At 58.1% G+C, this 18,848-nt stretch overlaps 1 protein-coding gene across 1 annotated transcript in view; it reads right to left on the bottom strand.

Moving 5' to 3' along the window:
• LOC104568519 (uncharacterized) overlaps positions 1-18,848 on the bottom strand; it is a 92,212-nt gene that overhangs the window by 32,223 nt on the left and 41,141 nt on the right. The window contains exons 57-87 of the mRNA XM_088525585.1: positions 18,212-18,782; positions 17,856-18,055; positions 17,374-17,754; positions 16,685-16,971; positions 15,714-15,985; positions 14,730-14,879; positions 14,067-14,323; positions 13,862-13,946; positions 13,646-13,729; positions 13,291-13,532; positions 12,912-13,195; positions 12,525-12,802; positions 11,607-12,205; positions 10,660-11,230; positions 10,304-10,503; positions 9,822-10,202; positions 9,133-9,419; positions 8,162-8,433; positions 7,192-7,344; positions 6,515-6,771; positions 6,310-6,394; positions 6,094-6,177; positions 5,739-5,980; positions 5,360-5,643; positions 4,973-5,250; positions 4,055-4,653; positions 3,108-3,678; positions 2,752-2,951; positions 2,270-2,650; positions 1,581-1,867; positions 610-881 (exon numbers count right to left, since the gene is read on the bottom strand). Of these exons, the coding sequence (XP_088381711.1) occupies positions 610-881; positions 1,581-1,867; positions 2,270-2,650; positions 2,752-2,951; positions 3,108-3,678; positions 4,055-4,653; positions 4,973-5,250; positions 5,360-5,643; positions 5,739-5,980; positions 6,094-6,177; positions 6,310-6,394; positions 6,515-6,771; positions 7,192-7,344; positions 8,162-8,433; positions 9,133-9,419; positions 9,822-10,202; positions 10,304-10,503; positions 10,660-11,230; positions 11,607-12,205; positions 12,525-12,802; positions 12,912-13,195; positions 13,291-13,532; positions 13,646-13,729; positions 13,862-13,946; positions 14,067-14,323; positions 14,730-14,879; positions 15,714-15,985; positions 16,685-16,971; positions 17,374-17,754; positions 17,856-18,055; positions 18,212-18,782 (9,094 nt within the window). The remainder of the gene's footprint in view (positions 1-609; positions 882-1,580; positions 1,868-2,269; positions 2,651-2,751; positions 2,952-3,107; positions 3,679-4,054; positions 4,654-4,972; positions 5,251-5,359; positions 5,644-5,738; positions 5,981-6,093; positions 6,178-6,309; positions 6,395-6,514; positions 6,772-7,191; positions 7,345-8,161; positions 8,434-9,132; positions 9,420-9,821; positions 10,203-10,303; positions 10,504-10,659; positions 11,231-11,606; positions 12,206-12,524; positions 12,803-12,911; positions 13,196-13,290; positions 13,533-13,645; positions 13,730-13,861; positions 13,947-14,066; positions 14,324-14,729; positions 14,880-15,713; positions 15,986-16,684; positions 16,972-17,373; positions 17,755-17,855; positions 18,056-18,211; positions 18,783-18,848) is intronic.

Raw genomic sequence — 18,848 nt, 5'->3', positions numbered from 1 at the left:
CCCCGACATTCACTAATCAAGTTCACGCCGCTTCTCCCCCACTCCTTCGTCCAGTTCTCCCTTCCTCTCCTCACCTCACTGCTCTGGATGGCACCTCACTAAGCCTTGCCAAGGGGGGCGTCTCAGCCACGGCCAGGATGATACCGGGGCCTCCCGGCAACTCTAGGTCTTTTCTGACAGACCCTGGTCAACAGCACTTCTTGTACAGAGGACAGACAGTAGGCAGCATGGCCTTGACCATGCTGGCCTTGCAGCACATTTCCATCCCACCAGCAACAATCCGGCAACATCCAGGCAATGGCCTGCTTTCCCAATGCTCCAAGCAGCTGCTGGACAGGCCTAGTTGAGACAGGAACTCTATAACTGTGCAGAACACTTTGGCTAGGACAACAGCGGGGAAGCAGAGACAAGGCCTTGCAGACTGACAGGCCAGAAAAGTTGCACCAACCCGTCATAGCTGCTGCAACACAGTGGGGCTCCTGGATCATAAACCTTGGGCTTGTCTGCCAAGAACCAAGTTACAGCTACTCTCACACCCACAGAGTATGTGTTCATGGAGAGTCTTCCTGCTCGCTGGCTCTTGAACACAAACACAAACAGGACATTTACCACAGACGGTGCCAGCGCTCCAGTCTCCCAAAGTGACTCCTGCCTGGGTGCAGGCCGTAGCGTAGGCCTCCAGGTCACTGCACAGCTGCTCCGTGCTGCTGTTGGTGCCACACTGGTCATAGACACAGCTCTCAAAGTAGGACTGGGGTGGCACAACCGCATGGCATGGCTGGAACGGGCCACCGAGTTGTGTGAGGATTGCACACTGCTTGTTAGCTGCCTCCTCCTGGGACGGGGAGCATGACACAGATGGCAAGTTGGTTGGGTCACACCTACAAAGCACATGGACACCGTTGAGATCACAGCAGCTTGCAAACTCCCGTCACACCATTTGGTGACTTCTTCCCCATGCAGAGCGTCAGCTTCTGGAGCCCAGATCCTATGCTGAGAAAGCAGCTCTCCCCCACTCCAGGTTTCGTTTGCAAGGGTTAGGGATGGGACACACAGTCACCATTCTCCGCTCTGGCATCAGGCAGACAAAAAACAAGGGCTAAGGAAGCTGGCACCATGACAGCTCAGGAAGAGCATCGTGCCCACCCCACAGTCCACTCTGCCTGGGGACAGGGAGGGGAGCTGTGCAGTGTGGGATGCAAGCACTGCCTAGAGGTCACCAAGAACCCCAGAGCACAGCGCCCATGCTGAGAAAGCACCATGAACCCCTCTTGCTCCAGAGCGAGGCCCAGACACTAGTGAGCTACCCCTCGGGGTAAAGGGGAGCCGCCACACGGCTGGAATCCATTCGCGGGAGGGACATGCCAGGGGTGGATGGGGCAAAGCGGGGCAGTCACAAGGGTCACAGGTCTGCTGCACTGCAGCTTCTACCTCACCTTGGAGGCCTTCCCACCACCACCTCCACCCCTCCTGGACTGTTTCCAGACATTCCTGAACCTCCCTCCTTGCTCCACCCACAGCTGCCGTCTCCCACACTCCCTCCTCATCATCGGTTATCACGCTAGAGGGCAAGGACTCACGGCCAGTCCTTGTCCGGAACCATCCAGCTGGCTCCAAAGTCATTGAAATCAGGCGCTATCACCCCATCAGGTCTCATGAAGTCATCCTGCTGGCTCCCGGTGTACGTCCCACACAGGCCGCACAGCTTGCCCTTGTGCTTCTCAGACACCCTCACCAGGAGCTCCTGGTCCCCGTTGAACTGCAGCTGCAGGCCCAGCCCGGTAGAAACTTGCACGTAGGAGCCACTCAGGGAAATGGTCACGCTGGGGATAGGAGAAGCAGGCAGGGACGCCAGGAAACCATTGATCTGAATGCAGGAGAGAGAGAGGGAGGAACGTCAGCAGGTGCTCTCCACTGAAAGGTCAGTGCTCTTTGCTGCCATGGTGCCAGGGCCCAGGCACGCAGAAGTGCTCATGGCATGGGAAGCCCTGCCCAGACGTACAACCACAGCAGCCACTCTCCATGCGGCACACACAGGCTCAGGCTCTGCAAGCACACGGTCTGTTCTGTGCTTGCAGTCATGTCCTCCCCACACACAGACCCACCGTGCTCTTCCGTGAGCACACCCTCGGGCTCAGGGGATATCGAGCCCTTCTTGACATCTCAAATAGCCAACATGTTTTCCTGAAAGGAAACCAGCAGGCAAAAACAACCAATGAATGAGACTTGGGGAGACAGTGGTTGCGAAGTCTGAAACGCAGGGGCTTACGTAGACAGCCTTGTTCTTCTGCAGGGTGATGTGGAGGCCTTCCACGGAGAGCGCCACAGAGTTAAGGGCTGTCCAGCTCGGGCTGCCGCGGTGCTCATTGCGGGTGGTGACCGTGAACCCAACGGAGGAGTTGCCGCAGCCCGTCACCACTGTGTAGTTGCAAGAGCCCTGGAAGTGGTGAAGCTTCCCATCGAACGTGCTGTAATGCGGGTCTCCGTAGATGTGGCAGAGAGCAGTGCTGGCTGGGTAACAGCCTCGGTGGCCATTCTGGATCTTGCAGACCTCATCCTCGCCACAGGACAGTGGCGAGCAAACCATCTGGCCGTTGCCTTCACAGCGGCACTGGCGACTGCAGTTCTCGTTCACAGAGAGCTCGCCCTCCTGCACGCAGAGAAACACAGAGCACCAGCGCGTCAGGCAGGGAAAGAGCGGAACAGCAGTGCCCTGGCAGGGAGACAAGCTGGGCTGGGGCTTTCACTCACGCTGTAGTAGTTGCCCTCAAAGAGGCAGCCACAGTGGGCCTCGGCCACACAGGTGTCTCCACTGAGCAAAAAGCCAGAGGCGCACGCACAGCCCTCCATGCACGGCTTGGAGCAGTTCTGTGGGGCTTCTCGGTCGACGCACGTGGCAGGACAGCCGCTCATGCAAGGGTCATAGTAGGTGTTGTCAGGGCACAGCAGGGCTGCAAGGGGATGAGGACAATTAGGAGGAGAAAAGCCCTCCAGAAGAAGGCCTGCTTTCTGGGAAAGGGAAGGCTAAAGTGAGCAATGCTGTGGCCACAGGCCTGGCACACAGGGGAGCCAAGATTTCCTAGGGGAAAGCCAAGACAGGCACTCACGGCAGAAGGTGGCATTCCTCCAGGGCAGAAGAGTCACGCCTGCTCCCTGGCACGCGGCAGCATAGGCCTCCAGAGCAGCGCACAGCACCTCCTGCCCACCGCTCAGGGCACAAAGGTCGTACAAGCACGCATCAAAGTAGCTCTGCGGGTTGATCACGGCATGGCAGTTCTCAAAGGAGCCCGGCCTGGCGGTCAGCAGGCCGCAGAAGACGTCCGACTGGTAGAGCTCCTCCTCCTCAGAGTTGCAGGGTTCAGGCTCCTCGGGGACACCACAGTAGGGGTCATCGTCCCCACTGGGGACCTTCCAGCTCTCTCCCAGCTCGTTGGAGTTGGCAGCTTGCTGCCCATTGGGCATCATGTAATCGTCCTGTCGCAGGCTGTTGAAGTTCCCGCACAGGCCACACGTCAGGTTGAAGTAGGTTGTGGGCACCTTCACCTCCACCGAGTGGTCGGCGTCGTAGGACACTGTCAGGCTGAAGTCCGTCTCCAGCACGATGTAGAGGCCGCTCACGCTCACTCTGATGGCGCCTCCCGCTGCGCTCACCGGCAGGGTCCGGCGCTCCCCGTTCACCTAGGGCAGACACAACCCAATGGGCCCTTGCACACAGCCTCCGTGAGGCCTCCCTCACGCGGCAAACAGGCCCCAGAACCTGCCATGGCACACCGGTGCCCACACGCCCCTCACACGCACGCGCCTCTCACGCTTGGCCAGCCTTGCCCTTTCCTGCCCTGCGCGGGACCTCTGCTCTTCACTGGCCACAGTCCCTCTCCCCTTCTTCCTCCTACAGCCCTTCCGCAATGCAAACACCAGGGAGACAGTGCCCCAGTGCTCTGCGGGGAGCCCACCCACACCTGGGACCAAAGAGTCCAGTTCGGGCAAGAGCCTGCCAAGAAAAGCCACCTGCCCCTGGCCGACACACCACCCTCTGGCCAGCCCTGCTCCCTACCAGCACTTGGCTCCGCTCGTTCTTGACAATCGCAATGCGTTCTCCGTACACCTCCACCAGGACTTCACGCACGTAGGACACCGTGGGGTTGCCACGCTGCTCGTTCTTGGCCTCAATATTGAAGTAGGGCAGCGAGGTGCCATTGGAGCACACTTTGGCCAGAGTGTAGGTGCAGTTGCCCATGAAGTCGTGCGTCACACTGTCAAAGGTGTTGTAGTGAGGGTCCCCGTGGATGTGGCAGATGCCGTAAGAGTACGGCAAGCAGTCGGGTTTCCCGTTCTGCACCCCACAGTACTGGTCTGCCGGGCACGAGGCATCGGAGCACTGCACTTTGCTCCCACGCCCCGGACACGTGCACTTGGAGGAGCAGGTGTTGTCCGTCCAGAACTCCGAGTTCACGGGGTAGTGCTGCCCGTTGTGCCAACAGCCGCACTGCTGGCTGGGCACGCAGCGGTCATTGTAGAGCAGGTACCCGCTGTCACACACGCAGCCCTCCACGCACGGCAGGCTGCAAGTGACCGGAGCCATAGGATTATAACAGGTAGCAGGGCAGGCTGCTGCACATGGCTCATAGTGGCTGTTGGCTGGACACTCGATAGCTGTGCAGAGAAATGGAATATAAGGGCAATCATTAGGATTTCTCCAGCAAGAATTCTCTGAAGTCTAGCAAGCGGTTGCCGCATATTTAGGAATCTTATTCCCCACAGCCACTGCTTTATTATGCCTCCTGACTGGGAAAGAACTGCATATGAACTCAACCAACAAAGGGTCCTCCAGCTGTCATCAGGCAGCACAGGGAAATTGCATTTTATAACTCCTTGGAAAACCTCTTTCTGAATTAAAATACATCTCCTGAATCAAGAAGATTATGGCCAAAGAGGGTCCAGGATGCAGTGCAATTTTTGTGTGCTGACTTACGGCAGAAGGTTGCGTTCCTCCATGCGGGGATCTTCACACCAAGGGCCTGGCAGGCGTCTGCATAGGACTGCAAGCTGTTGCACAGGACCCCGTGATCCAGCCCCAGCTCACACAGGTCATACAGACAGGTGTCAAAGTAAGCGCTGGGGCTCAGGACAGCTTGGCACTGCTCAAACGGGCCGCTGGGGTCAGTGAGGAGACCGCAGAAGCGACTGCTGCTAATGACTTGCTTGTCCGTCTCGTTGCAGGCGGGGCTGGGCGTTGTTCCGGGGGAGCAGCTGTGGAAAGGGAGGGAGAAGGGCCCCTGTGTTATCCGTGCGCTTCTCTTGGACTCTCACCCTCCCCACTGCGACGGACTCATTCCCAGAGGGGCCGGGGGCCACGCACCTGCTATCGTTGGACACCTGCCAGCTGTTGCCCAGGCTGGTGGAGTCTGGCTCCAGCACCCCGTCCGGGTTCAGGAAGTCGTCTGCTGCCACCCCGTTGTAGTTCCCACACATGCCACAGACCTTCTGCCCAAAGGCACTGGGGAGCGTCACTTCCACCCGATGATTCCCATCAAACTTCACTCGCAAGCCAAAGTCTGTAGAGACCACAGTGTAGAAGCCGCTGGACGACACCTGCACGCCTGTTGAGGGGCTGAAGGGCACGACCTCTTCCACTCCGTTGACCTGGAAGGACAGAAGCCAAGGCAGGGTGGTGGCAAACCATTTGGCACGGCGCTCTCTCCTCGCACCGCCCCACCGGGGGTCCCCCTTGGCCTTACCGTCACCACTCCGCCCTTCCCCAGCCTTATGCGATGGCCAGACACATCTACGTCCACGTACTGGACGTAGGACACACGCGTGTTGCTTCCCCTGTACTCGTTGGCTGCTTCCACGTTGAAGTAGGGCAGGGAGCTGTTGCTCTCACATAGCTTGGAGAGGGTGTAGGTGCAGGTGCCCATGAAGTGGTGCAGTTGGTTGTCGAACGTGTGGTAGTGAGGGTCTCCTTCTACCTCACAGGTCCCTGAGAGAGGGAAGGCCAGAGGAAGCGTTCCATTAAACGGCTCTTGGTGCCTCTTCTGCCCTGCCCACCCTGCACAAAGCACTGCAGCCCCAGGACTGCTCTGCTCTATTCACCTGAGCCTGGCACGGGTGTTGGTGTCGGGCTCCCTGATGAAGGAGTAATGGTGCTGGGGCCTGGTGATGACGTAGGCCCATCGCCTATGGGAGAGACAGCGCACATGCAGACTTGCGGCTGCCTCAGAAGCTCCTTTTCAGGGCAGCAACTACACAGACTGACCAAACAAGCAATGACTTTCCCTCAACCCACCCTTCCCTGCATAGGAAACACACCTGGGCAGTATCCCTTCTCGATGGACAGATCATCCAATGCTATATCGCTCCGGAAGTCTTCACCCCATTCTCCTTCAAGGATAATCTAGGAAAAAGGGTTGGTTTCCAGCATTAAACGTTAACTCCAGGCAGGTTTCGGTGCTCCGCTTGTGCCATTTCAATGCACGGTCCACCTCAGAGAGCCGTGAGGATGCCCCTGCCGTACCTGCATGTTTCCTGTGCTTTGCACTGTGACTTCTCCCAAGTTCCATCTGTCCCCGTGGTTCCCAACACTGCTCCAGATCTCCACCAGCTGGTCGTTCTGAGCCACGTACACCCGCAGGGCCATTGTTTGAGCCACTCCGTACATGTGATACCAGAAGCGGAAGCAGTGCGGTCCTTCCGAATTGCACACCGGGCTGACCAGGTGAGCCACAAAACCGGGGAGTGCGTTACTGCCTTGCAGGTAGATGTAGTAACCGTCTGAAACAAAGCACAAGACACACTGACGTACACCATCTCCATCTCTTCCAGAGAGACAAAGGCTCTCCAAAGCATCACCATAAATCCTAGCATGACTCCGCAACCTTTCACTCATTATCATTTTTTTTTGAGAAGCCAGCATCTGCTCACAGACACCCCCTGCAAGAATCTGGCCATCAAGCTTTGCACCCCTCCCCTCCCCCTACACAGTAGAGACCCTTGCCTGTCCAGTGCCACAACCATTGGGCTGCAAGGCTTCCAAAAGCAAGGGCCTGGCCCTGACAAGGCTGTCACAAGCAGCTCTGCATCAAGACTAGGAAGCATGGAGCCTGGGCTTTCTTCCAGAAGAGCCTCCCGCCCCCTTTCTCCAGCGATAACCCTCTGCCCGAAGCACCACCATGCACCAACTGCTCTTCCTACCTCCTGTCGTGTGGTCGTAGGAAGGGGCCAGTAATCTGGTGACGGTGTTGGCGCCCTTGTGCCTTATCCAGTCAATGCTGCTGTCATCTGCCTGGACCCACTCACAGAAGTCAACGTCAAACGTGCAGGAGAAGTTGCAGGCTGTAAGGGTCTCTGAAAAGAAAGAAAAGCAGAATTGCCAGTGAGGGCAGGGCCACTTCCTTCTCTCTCTCTGCCCTGCCAGGGACAACCTACATTCTTTGGCACGCTCACATTGCCCCATGGATAGGTGAGGATGGCCAACTAAGCGCAAGTTCCTGCAGTGCCCCGGTAGCTGTGGGGAAAAATGCAGACAGGACACGCTGGCAGGGCAAGGTTGGTCCACATTATCAGCTTCATCCTCGCTGTCCCTCCGACATTCACTTAATCAAGTTCACGCCGCTTCTTCCCCCACTCCTTCGTCCAGTTCTCTCCTTCCTCTCCTCACCTCACTGCTCTGGATGGCACCTCACTAAGCCTTTGCCAAAGGGGGGCGTCTCAGCCACGGCCAGGGATGATACCGGGGCCTCCCGGCAACTCTAGGTCTTTTTCTGACAGACCCTGGTCAACAAGCACTTCTTGTACAGAGGGACAGACAGTAGGCAGCATCCACCAGCAACAATCCGGCAACATCCAGGCAATGGCCTGCTTTCCCAATGCTCCAAGCAGCTGCTGGACAGGCCTAGTTGAGACAGGAACTCTATAACTGTGCAGAACACTTTGGCTAGGACAACAGCGGGGAAGCAGAGACAAGGCCTTGCAGACTGACAGGCCAGAAAAGTTGCACCAACCCGTCATAGCTGCTGCAACACAGTGGGGCTCCTGGATCATAAACCTTGGGCTTGTCTGCCAAGAACCAAGTTACAGCTACTCTCACACCCACAGAGTATGTGTTCATGGAGAGTCTTCCTGCTCGCTGGCTCTTGAACACAAACACAAACAGGACATTTACCACAGACGGTGCCAGCGCTCCAGTCTCCCAAAGTGACTCCTGCCTGGGTGCAGGCCGTAGCGTAGGCCTCCAGGTCACTGCACAGCTGCTCCGTGCTGCTGTTGGTGCCACACTGGTCATAGACACAGCTCTCAAAGTAGGACTGGGGTGGCACAACCGCATGGCATGGCTGGAACGGGCCACCGAGTTGTGTGAGGATTGCACACTGCTTGTTAGCTGCCTCCTCCTGGGACGGGGAGCATGACACAGATGGCAAGTTGGTTGGGTCACACCTACAAAGCACATGGACACCGTTGAGATCACAGCAGCTTGCAAACTCCCGTCACACCATTTGGTGACTTCTTCCCCATGCAGAGCGTCAGCTTCTGGAGCCCAGATCCTATGCTGAGAAAGCAGCTCTCCCCCACTCCAGGTTTCGTTTGCAAGGGTTAGGGATGGGACACACAGTCACCATTCTCCGCTCTGGCATCAGGCAGACAAAAAACAAGGGCTAAGGAAGCTGGCACCATGACAGCTCAGGAAGAGCATCGTGCCCACCCCACAGTCCACTCTGCCTGGGGACAGGGAGGGGAGCTGTGCAGTGTGGGATGCAAGCACTGCCTAGAGGTCACCAAGAACCCCAGAGCACAGCGCCCATGCTGAGAAAGCACCATGAACCCCTCTTGCTCCAGAGCGAGGCCCAGACACTAGTGAGCTACCCCTCGGGGTAAAGGGGAGCCGCCACACGGCTGGAATCCATTCGCGGGAGGGACATGCCAGGGGTGGATGGGGCAAAGCGGGGCAGTCACAAGGGTCACAGGTCTGCTGCACTGCAGCTTCTACCTCACCTTGGAGGCCTTCCCACCACCACCTCCACCCCTCCTGGACTGTTTCCAGACATTCCTGAACCTCCCTCCTTGCTCCACCCACAGCTGCCGTCTCCCACACTCCCTCCTCATCATCGGTTATCACGCTAGAGGGCAAGGACTCACGGCCAGTCCTTGTCCGGAACCATCCAGCTGGCTCCAAAGTCATTGAAATCAGGCGCTATCACCCCATCAGGTCTCATGAAGTCATCCTGCTGGCTCCCGGTGTACGTCCCACACAGGCCGCACAGCTTGCCCTTGTGCTTCTCAGACACCCTCACCAGGAGCTCCTGGTCCCCGTTGAACTGCAGCTGCAGGCCCAGCCCGGTAGAAACTTGCACGTAGGAGCCACTCAGGGAAATGGTCACGCTGGGGATAGGAGAAGCAGGCAGGGACGCCAGGAAACCATTGATCTGAATGCAGGAGAGAGAGAGGGAGGAACGTCAGCAGGTGCTCTCCACTGAAAGGTCAGTGCTCTTTGCTGCCATGGTGCCAGGGCCCAGGCACGCAGAAGTGCTCATGGCATGGGAAGCCCTGCCCAGACGTACAACCACAGCAGCCACTCTCCATGCGGCACACACAGGCTCAGGCTCTGCAAGCACACGGTCTGTTCTGTGCTTGCAGTCATGTCCTCCCCACACACAGACCCACCGTGCTCTTCCGTGAGCACACCCTCGGGCTCAGGGGATATCGAGCCCTTCTTGACATCTCAAATAGCCAACATGTTTTCCTGAAAGGAAACCAGCAGGCAAAAACAACCAATGAATGAGACTTGGGGAGACAGTGGTTGCGAAGTCTGAAACGCAGGGGCTTACGTAGACAGCCTTGTTCTTCTGCAGGGTGATGTGGAGGCCTTCCACGGAGAGCGCCACAGAGTTAAGGGCTGTCCAGCTCGGGCTGCCGCGGTGCTCATTGCGGGTGGTGACCGTGAACCCAACGGAGGAGTTGCCGCAGCCCGTCACCACTGTGTAGTTGCAAGAGCCCTGGAAGTGGTGAAGCTTCCCATCGAACGTGCTGTAATGCGGGTCTCCGTAGATGTGGCAGAGAGCAGTGCTGGCTGGGTAACAGCCTCGGTGGCCATTCTGGATCTTGCAGACCTCATCCTCGCCACAGGACAGTGGCGAGCAAACCATCTGGCCGTTGCCTTCACAGCGGCACTGGCGACTGCAGTTCTCGTTCACAGAGAGCTCGCCCTCCTGCACGCAGAGAAACACAGAGCACCAGCGCGTCAGGCAGGGAAAGAGCGGAACAGCAGTGCCCTGGCAGGGAGACAAGCTGGGCTGGGGCTTTCACTCACGCTGTAGTAGTTGCCCTCAAAGAGGCAGCCACAGTGGGCCTCGGCCACACAGGTGTCTCCACTGAGCAAAAAGCCAGAGGCGCACGCACAGCCCTCCATGCACGGCTTGGAGCAGTTCTGTGGGGCTTCTCGGTCGACGCACGTGGCAGGACAGCCGCTCATGCAAGGGTCATAGTAGGTGTTGTCAGGGCACAGCAGGGCTGCAAGGGGATGAGGACAATTAGGAGGAGAAAAGCCCTCCAGAAGAAGGCCTGCTTTCTGGGAAAGGGAAGGCTAAAGTGAGCAATGCTGTGGCCACAGGCCTGGCACACAGGGGAGCCAAGATTTCCTAGGGGAAAGCCAAGACAGGCACTCACGGCAGAAGGTGGCATTCCTCCAGGGCAGAAGAGTCACGCCTGCTCCCTGGCACGCGGCAGCATAGGCCTCCAGAGCAGCGCACAGCACCTCCTGCCCACCGCTCAGGGCACAAAGGTCGTACAAGCACGCATCAAAGTAGCTCTGCGGGTTGATCACGGCATGGCAGTTCTCAAAGGAGCCCGGCCTGGCGGTCAGCAGGCCGCAGAAGACGTCCGACTGGTAGAGCTCCTCCTCCTCAGAGTTGCAGGGTTCAGGCTCCTCGGGGACACCACAGTAGGGGTCATCGTCCCCACTGGGGACCTTCCAGCTCTCTCCCAGCTCGTTGGAGTTGGCAGCTTGCTGCCCATTGGGCATCATGTAATCGTCCTGTCGCAGGCTGTTGAAGTTCCCGCACAGGCCACACGTCAGGTTGAAGTAGGTTGTGGGCACCTTCACCTCCACCGAGTGGTCGGCGTCGTAGGACACTGTCAGGCCGAAGTCCGTCTCCAGCACGATGTAGAGGCCGCTCACGCTCACTCTGATGGCGCCTCCCGCTGCGCTCACCGGCAGGGTCCGGCGCTCCCCGTTCACCTAGGGCAGACACAACCCAATGGGCCCTTGCACACAGCCTCCGTGAGGCCTCCCTCACGCGGCAAACAGGCCCCAGAACCTGCCATGGCACACCGGTGCCCACGCGCCCCTCACACGCACGCGCCTCTCACGCTTGGCCAGCCTTGCCCTTTCCTGCCCTGCGCGGGACCTCTGCTCTTCACTGGCCACATTCCCTCTCCCCTTCTTCCTCCTACAGCCCTTCCGCAATGCAAACACCAGGGAGACAGTGCCCCAGTGCTCTGCGGGGAGCCCACCCACACCTGAGACCAAAGAGTCCAGTTCGGGCAAGAGCCTGCCAAGAAAAGCCACCTGCCCCTGGCCGACACACCACCCTCTGGCCAGCCCTGCTCCCTACCAGCACTTGGCTCCACTCGTTCTTGACAATCGCAATGCGTTCTCCGTACACCTCCACCAGGACTTCACGCACGTAGGACACCGTGGGGTTGCCACGCTGCTCGTTCTTGGCCTCAATATTGAAGTGGGGCAGCGAGGTGCCATTGGAGCACACTTTGGCCAGAGTGTAGGTGCAGTTGCCCATGAAGTCGTGCGTCACACTGTCAAAGGTGTTGTAGTGAGGGTCCCCGTGGATGTGGCAGATGCCGTAAGAGTACGGCAAGCAGTCGGGTTTCCCGTTCTGCACCCCACAGTACTGGTCTGCCGGGCACGAGGCATCGGAGCACTGCACTTTGCTCCCACGCCCCGGACACGTGCACTTGGAGGAGCAGGTGTTGTCCGTCCAGAACTCCGAGTTCACGGGGTAGTGCTGCCCGTTGTGCCAACAGCCGCACTGCTGGCTGGGCACGCAGCGGTCATTGTAGAGCAGGTACCCGCTGTCACACACGCAGCCCTCCACGCACGGCAGGCTGCAAGTGACCGGAGCCATAGGATTATAACAGGTAGCAGGGCAGGCTGCTGCACATGGCTCATAGTGGCTGTTGGCTGGACACTCGATAGCTGTGCAGAGAAATGGAATATAAGGGCAATCATTAGGATTTCTCCAGCAAGAATTCTCTGAAGTCTAGCAAGCGGTTGCCGCATATTTAGGAATCTTATTCCCCACAGCCACTGCTTTATTATGCCTCCTGACTGGGAAAGAACTGCATATGAACTCAACCAACAAAGGGTCCTCCAGCTGTCATCAGGCAGCACAGGGAAATTGCATTTTATAACTCCTTGGAAAACCTCTTTCTGAATTAAAATACATCTCCTGAATCAAGAAGATTATGGCCAAAGAGGGTCCAGGATGCAGTGCAATTTTTGTGTGCTGACTTACGGCAGAAGGTTGCGTTCCTCCATGCGGGGATCTTCACACCAAGGGCCTGGCAGGCGTCTGCATAGGACTGCAAGCTGTTGCACAGGACCCCGTGATCCAGCCCCAGCTCACACAGGTCATACAGACAGGTGTCAAAGTAAGCGCTGGGGCTCAGGACAGCTTGGCACTGCTCAAACGGGCCGCTGGGGTCAGTGAGGAGACCGCAGAAGCGACTGCTGCTAATGACTTGCTTGTCCGTCTCGTTGCAGGCGGGGCTGGGCGTTGTTCCGGGGGAGCAGCTGTGGAAAGGGAGGGAGAAGGGCCCCTGTGTTATCCGTGCGCTTCTCTTGGACTCTCACCCTCCCCACTGCGACGGACTCATTCCCAGAGGGGCCGGGGGCCACGCACCTGCTATCGTTGGACACCTGCCAGCTGTTGCCCAGGCTGGTGGAGTCTGGCTCCAGCACCCCGTCCGGGTTCAGGAAGTCGTCTGCTGCCACCCCGTTGTAGTTCCCACACATGCCACAGACCTTCTGCCCAAAGGCACTGGGGAGCGTCACTTCCACCCGATGATTCCCATCAAACTTCACTCGCAAGCCAAAGTCTGTAGAGACCACAGTGTAGAAGCCGCTGGACGACACCTGCACGCCTGTTGAGGGGCTGAAGGGCACGACCTCTTCCACTCCGTTGACCTGGAAGGACAGAAGCCAAGGCAGGGTGGTGGCAAACCATTTGGCACGGCGCTCTCTCCTCGCACCGCCCCACCGGGGGTCCCCCTTGGCCTTACCGTCACCACTCCGCCCTTCCCCAGCCTTATGCGATGGCCAGACACATCTACGTCCACGTACTGGACGTAGGACACACGCGTGTTGCTTCCCCTGTACTCGTTGGCTGCTTCCACGTTGAAGTAGGGCAGGGAGCTGTTGCTCTCACATAGCTTGGAGAGGGTGTAGGTGCAGGTGCCCATGAAGTGGTGCAGTTGGTTGTCGAACGTGTGGTAGTGAGGGTCTCCTTCTACCTCACAGGTCCCTGAGAGAGGGAAGGCCAGAGGAAGCGTTCCATTAAACGGCTCTTGGTGCCTCTTCTGCCCTGCCCACCCTGCACAAAGCACTGCAGCCCCAGGACTGCTCTGCTCTATTCACCTGAGCCTGGCACGGGTGTTGGTGTCGGGCTCCCTGATGAAGGAGTAATGGTGCTGGGGCCTGGTGATGACGTAGGCCCATCGCCTATGGGAGAGACAGCGCACATGCAGACTTGCGGCTGCCTCAGAAGCTCCTTTTCAGGGCAGCAACTACACAGACTGACCAAACAAGCAATGACTTTCCCTCAACCCACCCTTCCCTGCATAGGAAACACACCTGGGCAGTATCCCTTCTCGATGGACAGATCATCCAATGCTATATCGCTCCGGAAGTCTTCACCCCATTCTCCTTCAAGGATAATCTAGGAAAAAGGGTTGGTTTCCAGCATTAAACGTTAACTCCAGGCAGGTTTCGGTGCTCCGCTTGTGCCATTTCAATGCACGGTCCACCTCAGAGAGCCGTGAGGATGCCCCTGCCGTACCTGCATGTTTCCTGTGCTTTGCACTGTGACTTCTCCCAAGTTCCATCTGTCCCCGTGGTTCCCAACACTGCTCCAGATCTCCACCAGCTGGTCGTTCTGAGCCACGTACACCCGCAGGGCCATTGTTTGAGCCACTCCGTACATGTGATACCAGAAGCGGAAGCAGTGCGGTCCTTCCGAATTGCACACCGGGCTGACCAGGTGAGCCACAAAACCGGGGAGTGCGTTACTGCCTTGCAGGTAGATGTAGTAACCGTCTGAAACAAAGCACAAGACACACTGACGTACACCATCTCCATCTCTTCCAGAGAGACAAAGGCTCTCCAAAGCATCACCATAATCCTAGCATGACTCCGCACCTTTCACTCATTATCATTTTTTTTGAGAAGCCAGCATCTGCTCACAGACACCCCTGCAAGAATCTGGCCATCAAGCTTTGCACCCCTCCCCCCCTACACAGTAGACCCTTGCCTGTCCAGGCCACACCATGGGCTGCAAGGCTTCCAAAAGCAAGGGCCTGGCCCTGACAAGGCTGTCACAAGCAGCTCTGCATCAAGACTAGGAAGCATGGAGCCTGGGCTTCTTCCAGAAGAGCCTCCGCCCCCTTTCTCCAGCGATAACCCTCTGCCCGAAGCACCACCATGCACCAACTGCTCTTCCTACCTCCTGTCGTGTGGTCGTAGGAAGGGCCAGTATCTGGTGACGGTGTTGGCCCCTTGTGCCTTATCCAGTCAATGCTGCTGTCATCTGCCTGGACCCACTCACAGAAGTCAACGTCAAACGTGCAGGAGAAGTTGCAGGCTGTAAGGGTCTCTGAAAAGAAAGAAAAGCAGAATTGCCAGTGAGGGCAGGGCCACTTCCTTCTCTCTCTGCCCTGCCAGGACAACCTACATTCTTGGCACGCTCACATGCCCATGGATAGGTGAGGATGGCCAACTAAGCGCAAGTTCCTGCAGTGCCCGGTAGCTGTGGGGAAAATGCAGACAGACACGCTGGCAGGCAAGGTTGGTCCACATTATCAGCTTCATCCTCGCTGTCCCCCGACATTCACTAATCAAGTTCACGCCGCTTCTCCCCCACTCCTTTGTCCAGTTCTCCCTTCCTCTCCTCACCTCACTGCTCTGGATGGCACCTCACTAAGCCTTGCCAAGGGGGGCGTCTCAGCCACGGCCAGGATGATACCGGGGCCTCCCGGCAACTCTAGGTCTTTTCTGACAGACCCTGGTCAACAGCACTTCTTGTACAGAGGACAGACAGTAGGCAGCATGGCCTTGACCATGCTGGCCTTGCAGCACATTTCCATCCCACCAGCAACAATCCGGCAACATCCAGGCAATGGCCTGCTTTCCCAATGCTCCAAGCAGCTGCTGGACAGGCCTAGTTGAGACAGGAACTCTATAACTGTGCAGAACACTTTGGCTAGGACAACAGCGGGGAAGCAGAGGCAAGGCCTTGCAGACTGACAGGCCAGAAAAGTTGCACCAACCCGTCATAGCTGCTGCAACACAGTGGGGCTCCTGGATCATAAACCTTGGGCTTGTCTGCCAAGAACCAAGTTACAGCTACTCTCACACCCACAGAGTATGTGTTCATGGAGACTCTTCCTGCTCGCTGGCTCTTGAACACAAACACAAACAGGACATTTACCACAGACGGTGCCAGCGCTCCAGTCTCCCAAAGTGACTCCTGCCTGGGTGCAGGCCGTAGCGTAGGCCTCCAGGTCACTGCACAGCTGCTCCGTGCTGCTGTTGGTGCCACACTGGTCATAGACACAGCTCTCAAAGTAGGACTGGGGTGGCACAACCGCATGGCATGGCTGGAACGGGCCACCGAGTTGTGTGAGGATTGCACACTGCTTGTTAGCTGCCTCCTCCTGGGACGGGGAGCATGACACAGATGGCAAGTTGGTTGGGTCACACCTACAAAGCACATGGACACCGTTGAGATCACAGCAGCTTGCAAACTCCCGTCACACCATTTGGTGACTTCTTCCCCATGCAGAGCGTCAGCTTCTGGAGCCCAGATCCTATGCTGAGAAAGCAGCTCTCCCCCACTCCAGGTTTCGTTTGCAAGGGTTAGGGATGGGACACACAGTCACCATTCTCCGCTCTGGCATCAGGCAGACAAAAAACAAGGGCTAAGGAAGCTGGCACCATGACAGCTCAGGAAGAGCATCGTGCCCACCCCACAGTCCACTCTGCCTGGGGACAGGGAGGGGAGCTGTGCAGTGTGGGATGCAAGCACTGCCTAGAGGTCACCAAGAACCCCAGAGCACAGCGCCCATGCTGAGAAAGCACCATGAACCCCTCTTGCTCCAGAGCGAGGCCCAGACACTAGTGAGCTACCCCTCGGGGTAAAGGGGAGCCGCCACACGGCTGGAATCCATTCGCGGGAGGGACATGCCAGGGGTGGATGGGGCAAAGCGGGGCAGTCACAAGGGTCACAGGTCTGCTGCACTGCAGCTTCTACCTCACCTTGGAGGCCTTCCCACCACCACCTCCACCCCTCCTGGACTGTTTCCAGACATTCCTGAACCTCCCTCCTTGCTCCACCCACAGCTGCCGTCTCCCACACTCCCTCCTCATCATCGGTTATCACGCTAGAGGGCAAGGACTCACGGCCAGTCCTTGTCCGGAACCATCCAGCTGGCTCCAAAGTCATTGAAATCAGGCGCTATCACCCCATCAGGTCTCATGAAGTCATCCTGCTGGCTCCCGGTGTACGTCCCACACAGGCCGCACAGCTTGCCCTTGTGCTTCTCAGACACCCTCACCAGGAGCTCCTGGTCCCCGTTGAACTGCAGCTGCAGGCCCAGCCCGGTAGAAACTTGCACGTAGGAGCCACTCAGGGAAATGGTCACGCTGGGGATAGGAGAAGCAGGCAGGGACGCCAGGAAACCATTGATCTGAATGCAGGAGAGAGAGAGGGAGGAACGTCAGCAGGTGCTCTCCACTGAAAGGTCAGTGCTCTTTGCTGCCATGGTGCCAGGGCCCAGGCACGCAGAAGTGCTCATGGCATGGGAAGCCCTGCCCAGACGTACAACCACAGCAGCCACTCTCCATGCGGCACACACAGGCTCAGGCTCTGCAAGCACACGGTCTGTTCTGTGCTTGCAGTCATGTCCTCCCCACACACAGACCCACCGTGCTCTTCCGTGAGCACACCCTCGGGCTCAGGGGATATCGAGCCCTTCTTGACATCTCAAATAGCCAACATGTTTTCCTGAAAGGAAACCAGCAGGCAAAAACAACCAATGAATGAGACTTGGGGAGACAGTGGTTGCGAAGTCTGAAACGCAGGGGCTTACGTAGACAGCCTTGTTCTTCTGCAGGGTGATGTGGAGGCCTTCCACGGAGAGCGCCACAGAGTTAAGGGCTGTCCAGCTCGGGCTGCCGCGGTGCTCATTGCGGGTGGTGACCGTGAACCCAACGGAGGAGTTGCCGCAGCCCGTCACCACTGTGTAGTTGCAAGAGCCCTGGAAGTGGTGAAGCTTCCCATCGAACGTGCTGTAATGCGGGTCTCCGTAGATGTGGCAGAGAGCAGTGCTGGCTGGGTAACAGCCTCGGTGGCCATTCTGGATCTTGCAGACCTCATCCTCGCCACAGGACAGTGGCGAGCAAACCATCTGGCCGTTGCCTTCACAGCGGCACTGGCGACTGCAGTTCTCGTTCACAGAGAGCTCGCCCTCCTGCACGCAGAGAAACACAGAGCACCAGCGCGTCAGGCGGGGAAAGAGCGGAACAGCAGTGCCCTGGCAGGGAGACAAGCTGGGCTGGGGCTTTCACTCACGCTGTAGTAGTTGCCCTCAAAGAGGCAGCCACAGTGGGCCTCGGCCACACAGGTGTCTCCACTGAGCAAAAAGCCAGAGGCGCACGCACAGCCCTCCATGCACGGCTTGGAGCAGTTCTGTGGGGCTTCTCGGTCGACGCACGTGGCAGGACAGCCGCTCATGCAAGGGTCATAGTAGGTGTTGTCAGGGCACGGCAGGGCTGCAAGGGGATGAGGACAATTAGGAGGAGAAAAGCCCTCCAGAAGAAGGCCTGCTTTCTGGGAAAGGGAAGGCTAAAGTGAGCAATGCTGTGGCCACAGGCCTGGCACACAGGGGAGCCAAGATTTCCTAGGGGAAAGCCAAGACAGGCACTCACGGCAGAAGGTGGCATTCCTCCAGGGCAGAAGAGTCACGCCTGCTCCCTGGCACGCGGCAGCATAGGCCTCTAGAGCAGCGCACAGCACCTCCTGCCCACCGCTCAGGGCACAAAGGTCGTACAAGCACGCATCAAAGTAGCTCTGCGGGTTGATCACGGCATGGCAGTTCTCAAAGGAGCCCGGCCTGGCGGTCAGCAGGCCGCAGAAGACGTCCGACTGGTAGAGCTCCTCCTCTTCCGCACTGCAGGGTTCAGGCTCCTCGGGGACACCGCAGTAGGGGTCATCGTCCCCACTGGGGACCTTCCAGCTCTCTCCCAGCTCGTTGGAGTTGGCGGCTTGCTGCCCATTGGGCATCATGTAATCGTCCTGTCGCAGGCTGTTGAAGTTCCCGCACAGGCCACACGTCAGGTTGAAGTAGGTTGTGGGCACCTTCACCTCCACCGAGTGGTCGGCGTCGTAGGACACTGTCAGGCTGAAGTCCGTCTCCAGCACGATGTAGAGGCCGCTCGCGCTCACTCTGATGGCGCCTCCCGCTGCGCTCACCGGCAGGGTCCGGCGCTCCCCGTTCACCTAGGGCAAACACAACCCAATGGGCCCTTGCACACAGCCTCCGTGAGGCCTCCCTCACGCGGCAAA

Source organism: Tinamus guttatus, unplaced genomic scaffold (genome assembly GCF_059628265.1).
Source record: "Tinamus guttatus ecotype Peru unplaced genomic scaffold, ASM5962826v1 Tinamus_guttatus_pri_ptg000227l, whole genome shotgun sequence".
NCBI classification, from domain to species: domain Eukaryota; kingdom Metazoa; phylum Chordata; class Aves; order Tinamiformes; family Tinamidae; genus Tinamus; species Tinamus guttatus.
The sequence above is the reverse complement of the archived record's forward strand: the minus strand, read 5'-3'. Positions and strand labels throughout refer to the sequence as shown.